The following is a 6300-nucleotide window of genomic DNA, read 5'->3' as shown; positions in this document are numbered from 1 at the left end:
CCAGAGCCCTACTACAGAGAAACGTTTTGACCAGAGCCCTATTGCAGAGAAACGTTTTGACTAGAGCCCTACTGCAGAGAAACGTTTTGACCAGAGCCCTACTGCAGAGAAACGTTTTGACCAGAGCCCTATTGCAGAGAAACGTTTTGACCAGAGCCCTACTGCAGAGAAACGTTTTGACCAGAGCCCTATTGCAGAGAAACGTTTTGACCAGAGCCCTACTGCAGAGGAACGTTTTGACCAGAGCCCTACTGCAGAGAAACGTTTTGACCAGAGCCCTACTGCAGAGAAACGTTTTGACCAGAGCCCTACTGCAGAGAAACGTTTTGACCAGAGCCCTACTGCAGAGAAACGTTTTGACCAGAGCCCTACTACAGAGAAACGTTTTGACCAGAGCCCTACTGCAGAGAAACGTTTTGACCAGAGCCCTATTGCAGAGAAACGTTTTGACCAGAGCCCTACTGCAGAGAAACGTTTTGACCAGAGCCCTACTGCAGAGAAACGTTTTGACCAGAGCCCTACTGCAGAGAAACGTTTTGACCAGAGCCCTACTGCAGAGAAACGTTTTGACCAGAGCCCTACTGCAGAGAAACGTTTTGACCAGAGCCCTACTGCAGAGAAACGTTTTGACCAGAGCCCTATTGCAGAGAAACATTTTGACCAGAGCCCTACTGCAGAGAAACGTTTTGACCAGAGCCCTACTGCAGAGAAACGTTTTGACCAGAGCCCTATTGCAGAGAAACGTTTTGACCAGAGCCCTACTGCAGAGGAACGTTTTGACCAGAGCCCTACTGCAGAGAAACGTTTTGACCAGAGCCCTACTGCAGAGAAACGTTTTGACCAGAGCCCTACTGCAGAGAAACGTTTTGACCAGAGCCCTACTGTAGAGGAACGTTTTGACCAGAGCCCTACTGCAGAGAAACGTTTTGACCAGAGCCCTACAGCAGAGAAACGTTTTGACCAGAGCCCTACTGCAGAGAAACGTTTTGAACAGAGCCCTAATGTAGAGAAACGTTTTGACCAGAGCCCTACAGCAGAGAAACGTTTTGACCAGAGCCCTAATGTAGAGAAACGTTTTGACCAGAGCCCTAATGTAGAGGAACGTTTTGACCAGAGCCCTACAGCAGAGGAACGTTTTGACCAGAGCCCTAATGTAGAGGAACGTTTTGACCAGAGCCCTACTGCAGAGAAACATTTTGACCAGAGCCCTACTGCAGAGAAACGTTTTGACCAGAGCCCTACTGCAGAGAAACGTTTTGACCAGAGCCCTAATGTAGAGGAACGTTTTGACCAGAGCCCTACTGCAGAGAAACGTTTTGACCAGAGCCCTACTGCAGAGAAACATTTTGACCAGAGAAGACATTTGAGACAGAGAAGACATTTTGAAGAAGACATTCATTTATTTCCAATTCAGTTGTGGTCCAGAGACTGTTCAATCATTACACAGGAAACAAGGTCACGTAGTGGGCTTTGCGGTCACTCAGAATGTTTGACTCATAAAAATAAAATAAAAAGTGGTTTTCAAAACCAAAAGAACAAAATGATGGGACTCCAGATTCCACAGGTTTTAAAATACTTGATACATGGCAGATTGTGTAAATTAAAACACTTCCTGTTTCAGTGGTACAGGTCATTGCAACATTGTTTTTAAAATGTCCTTGTATGACAACGGCATAGAAAAATAGACAAACTATTCTATTATCTTTCTCTCTCGTAACATAAAATAGTTTCTTAAACCCTTTGATACATATAAACCGTCTATCAAACTAGTCAGCATGTGTGAGCACCGAATACTCTGAACCGCGTCGTTGTACATTGAGTTTCAGACATCTGGAAATAAAGCCAGTCGCATTATGAAAATAAATGGCAGGTTCTACAGTACGGTGTAATTCCTCCTTTGGGAAACTTTTACCTCAACAGAGGGTCACTTCTGAGAGGTAGCACAAGCTTAAGACTGGGAATATTGTCTATTTAAAAAAAACAGGACTTTCCACTTAATAAAGTGTTCAAAATAAACTCATCCAACTTCAAGTGAGTTAAACATTGTCAAATGCCTGGAAAACTATTTTTGTTTAAGAGAGGAACCTTTTAAAAACAAGTACAGTCATTCCAAAACATATACAATTGTTTGATTGCTCTTACTACAATATCCCATTCAAACTTTCAATTATTTTATTCTTATGATAAAAACATCTTAAAAATGGCAAAAATCTAATTTCCTTGTAATCTGAATCCACAGGTTACATCCACAGTGCTCACATTAGGAAGACTCATTTAGCTAGATCAGCAAATGGTTTCCATTATAAAATGATTGTGCCGGTTTGGGCATGACCCCAGGGACTTACTCATTAGGCACCTAACGGAAGAAAACAGACAAAGCAGGGAGAGGTGGTCCCTGGACTTGTCCCAGAAGAAATGCTTATTTTCACTTCCCGTTGCAAAGCGTTTTGAAACAGTTTTCTATTGGGTGCCTCATTAAACAGGGCCCTGGCCTCAGAACTTGTTGGCGGTGGCTTCCGTGGAGAAGCGGTGGGCGTAGGACTCATAGATGGTATCCAGGAACGAAGTGTCGTTCTGAAAGAGAGAGAACAGCGAATTAGAGAGAGAGGAGAGAGAGGAGAGAGAGACAGAGACAGAGAGAGAGACAGAGAGAGAGAGACAGAGAGAGAGACAGAGAGAGAGGCAGAGAGAGAGACAGAGAGAGAGACAGAGAGAGAGACAGAGAGAGAGAGACAGAGAGAGAGAGACAGAGAGACAGAGAGAGACAGAGAGAGAGACAGAGAGAGAGACAGAGAGAGAGACAGAGAGAGAGACAGAGAGAGAGACAGAGAGAGAGAGAGAGAGAGAGAGAGAGAGAGAGAGAGAGAGAGAGAGACAGAGAGAGAGAGAGAGAGAGAGAGAGAGAGAGAGAGAGAGAGAGACAGAGAGAGAGACAGAGATGGAGACAGAGATGGAGACAGAGATGGAGAGACAGAGAGAGAGACAGAGAGAGAGACAGAGAGAGAGACAGAGAGAGAGAGACAGAGAGAGAGACAGAGAGAGAGACAGAGAGAGAGACAGAGAGAGAGACAGAGAGAGAGACAGAGAGAGAGACAGAGAGCTAGAGAGAGGAAGGGAGAGGAGTAGAGGAGAGAGAGATAAGCGAGCGATAGAATACTCTGATCAGGAGTGTGGAATACAAACAAAACATTAGTATTTGGACAGGTTGAGTGTCTGTCTGCTCTGGTCTGAAACAGCTCTCTCTAGCAGGACAGTGTGTGTCTGCACTTCGATGAATAACCTCAAGGTCCTTTGGCAAGACTGTCTGGCTGTACAAAGACGGAACATAAACAGTGTGTCTGACGGTGTCCTGAGCAGAAAGACAGTGAACATAACGGCAGGAACTCAGGACAACCCATTTGGCTGTGTGAGACCAGCTGCTTCTTCAAGGAGGGGAGAGTTTGACGCCTGCAGAACTGCTCGTCTTGTTATGTAAATACATTGAAGAGAAACAGAAACGCAACATGTAAAGTCTTGGTCCCGTGTTTCATGAGCTGAAATAAAACGGAACAAAAAGCTTATTTCTCACAAATTTCTGAATCAAGTGCACCCACCGCCAACAGGGCTTCTGAATCAAGTGCACCCACCGCCAACAGGGCTTCTGAATCAAGTGGACCCACCGCCAACAGGGCTTCTGAATCAAGTGCACCCACCGCCAATAGGGCTCCTGAATCAAGTGCACCCACCGCCAACAGGGCTTCTGAATCAAGTGCACCCACCGCCAACAGGGCTCTGAATCAAGTGCACCCATCGCCAACAGGGCTTCTGAATCAAGCGCACCCACCGCCGACAGGGCTTCTGAATCAAGCGCACCCACCGCCGACAGGGCTCCTGAATCAAGTGCACCCACCGCCAACAAGGGGGGTGGAAATTCAAAAAAATAAGCGCCATCCTTCATCGTTGTCTTTTCTCCAGAAACGTTAGGAATGACTCGACTAGTAATGCCTTGAAGATCAACCAGTTGATCTGGATCGACCGTTTGGTGACCACTGCCTTATATGAACTGTAACGACGTACAGTAAAACCAGCCTGGCTCGTCCTCTCTCCTACCTGTATGAGGTGCAGCAGGGTGGCCTGGAGCTGGCTCTTAGAGAGGCCCCTGGGTTGGGGGTCGTCAGGGGCCTGTGGGGCCAGGAGGGCTGAGGGAGGACGAGGGCCAGGGGGGCAGTGGGTGACCCCAGAGGCTTTGGCCTGGGGGCGCTTGGCCTGGGAGAAGACACTGGGGGACAGGAGCAGGGTAGGTGCCACCGTGGCTGGGATACGCTGGGGGGAGATCACCTGGAGATGGAGAGGACATGGTTACAGACAGAGACTGTACTTCCACAAACCCAGATCCCTCCCTGTACAAAACCACTCCAGCAACTTTCTATTTTACAGTCCTTTGAGTCAGATAGGATATATTTTGTTTTTTACCTGGAACTTCTGAGCAGCGGTGCCTGCAGAGTTCTTGTCAGCCAAACTGTCCAGAGACCTGGCTGTAGAATGAGCCGCCTGCTGGCCGTGCTGCCCCATGGCTGGGGGGGCAGGCTCGTGGAAGCGGGGAGCCAGGTTAGAGGAAGGCCTAGTGGGCTCCGGGACCAGACTCTGCTCCTGTTGAACCAGCTGCAGCCTCTGGAGAAGCTCATGGGGGGAGACGACACCAGTTAGCTGCCCCGGCTGGAGGTGACCTGGCAGGGGTTGGAGGTATAAGGGCTGGGGCTGCTGGAAGGGGTGGAAAGGGTGACAGGGGTGTGACTGAGGTTGAGGATGACCTGGCTGGGGTTGGTGGGGAGGTTGAGACTGGGAGGGGTGTGAGGGCAACATGGGGACCAGCATCTGGGGGGGCTTGGTGGGGCTGAAGTACAACGGCTGGGCCTGGTGAGGGGGGAGGTGGACGTGATGGTGTTGAGAACCAGGGAAGCCCAACACATCCACCAGGAGAGGCTGAGGATGGGCAGACTGGAGACCAGGGATGAGAGGAGGAGGCTGCTGAAGAGGAGGAGGCTGCTGGAGAGGAGGAGGCTGCTGGAGAGGAGGAGGACGAGAACAACAGGTCGTCATCGAAGGGGTGGTGGAAGTGGGCTGGTTCTGAAACAGTCTCTGGATGGGGTCTTGTCTGGCCTGGGTCCGATGGTGGAGGACTGAGGGGGCTCCGTTCTCATGCAGTCTGTTCTCGGATGACTCTGAGACGGGTTGGAGCTGCTCCATAGGACCCCCTCGCTGGAGCTGCTCCATAGGACCCCCTCGCTGGAGCTGCTCCATAGGACCCCCACGCTGGAGCTGCTCCATAGGACCCCCTCGCTGGAGCTGCTCCATAGGACCCCCTCTCTGGAGCTGCTCCATAGGACCCCCTCGCTGGAGCTGCTCCATAGGACCCCCTCTCTGGAGCTGCTCCATAGGACCCCCTCTCTGGAGCTGCTCCATAGGACCCCCTCGCTGGAGCTGCTCCATAGTACCGCCTCCCTGGAGCTGCTCCATAGGACCCCCTCGCTGGAGCTGCTCCATAGGACCCCCTCGCTGGAGCTGCTCCATAGGACCCCCTCGCTGGAGCTGCTCCATAGGACCCCCTCGCTGGAGCTGCTCCATAGGACCCCCACGCTGGAGCTGCTCCATAGGACCCCCTCGCTGGAGCTGCTCCATAGGACCCCCTCGCTGGAGCTGGTTCTGAGGCTGGGAGGAGGCGGCGGCATCCTTCATGAGCTTCTGGAAGGCAGGGCAGTGCTGCGGGGGGCTGCTGCCTGAGATCAGACCCCCTTCCTGGAGCTGGGCCTGGACTGGGTCGTCGTAGGACAAGGAGCGGGCCACCGCCGGGCGGACACCTCCAGGCTTCCCCTGGGGCTGGGACCCTGGACCTCTTGACCCTGACCCAGCCATGGGAGGGACCAGCTCGGCTCTGGGCTGCTGGACACCGAACAGAGTTGCCAGAGAGAGAGGCCTGGGCTCTCCTTGACTATCCTAAGAGAGGAAAAGGGTGATGGAGAGAGAGAGAGAGAGGGTAAGAGATCAGTGGTGTGAAACGGACAGGACATAAGGAAAACAAACAGTAGAGCCTAACTGTGAAACCAGGTCAACACTGTGTTAGAAATCAGCAATTTGACCATAAAAAACAAACAAAAAAAAAACACTAATTCACAGGGTAGATAAACCCCATTTAAAATGTACTTATTTCCATTGTGTTGAATAAGGGGAAAGGCTGTGTGTACCTGAACAGGCCTCTCCTGTAGCCCAGGATGGGGATATCTCTCCATAGGTTTGACAGGGATAGGTTTGATCAGGCTGGGG

The 6300-nt window shown here is 50.8% G+C and overlaps 1 protein-coding gene across 3 annotated transcripts in view; it reads right to left on the bottom strand.

The window, feature by feature from the left end:
• Positions 1-1376: 1376 nt before the first annotated feature.
• Positions 1377-6300, bottom strand: part of dcp1b (decapping mRNA 1B) — a 21536-nt gene continuing 16612 nt past the window's right edge. For all 3 annotated transcript variants that reach the window (XM_071331818.1, XM_071331819.1, XM_071331820.1), the window contains exons 6-9: positions 6222-6300; positions 4453-5973; positions 4090-4317; positions 1377-2574 (exon numbers count right to left, since the gene is read on the bottom strand). The exon at positions 6222-6300 is cut by the window's right edge and continues 53 nt beyond it. In XM_071331818.1, coding sequence (XP_071187919.1) covers positions 2494-2574; positions 4090-4317; positions 4453-5973; positions 6222-6300 — 1909 coding nt within the window. In that variant the 3' untranslated portion in view covers positions 1377-2493. The remainder of the gene's footprint in view (positions 2575-4089; positions 4318-4452; positions 5974-6221) is intronic.

The sequence above is a fragment of the Salvelinus alpinus genome, chromosome 11 (assembly GCF_045679555.1).
Source record: "Salvelinus alpinus chromosome 11, SLU_Salpinus.1, whole genome shotgun sequence".
Taxonomy (NCBI): domain Eukaryota; kingdom Metazoa; phylum Chordata; class Actinopteri; order Salmoniformes; family Salmonidae; genus Salvelinus; species Salvelinus alpinus.
Note: the sequence above shows the minus strand (reverse complement) of the source record. Positions and strands in the feature narration are given on the sequence as shown.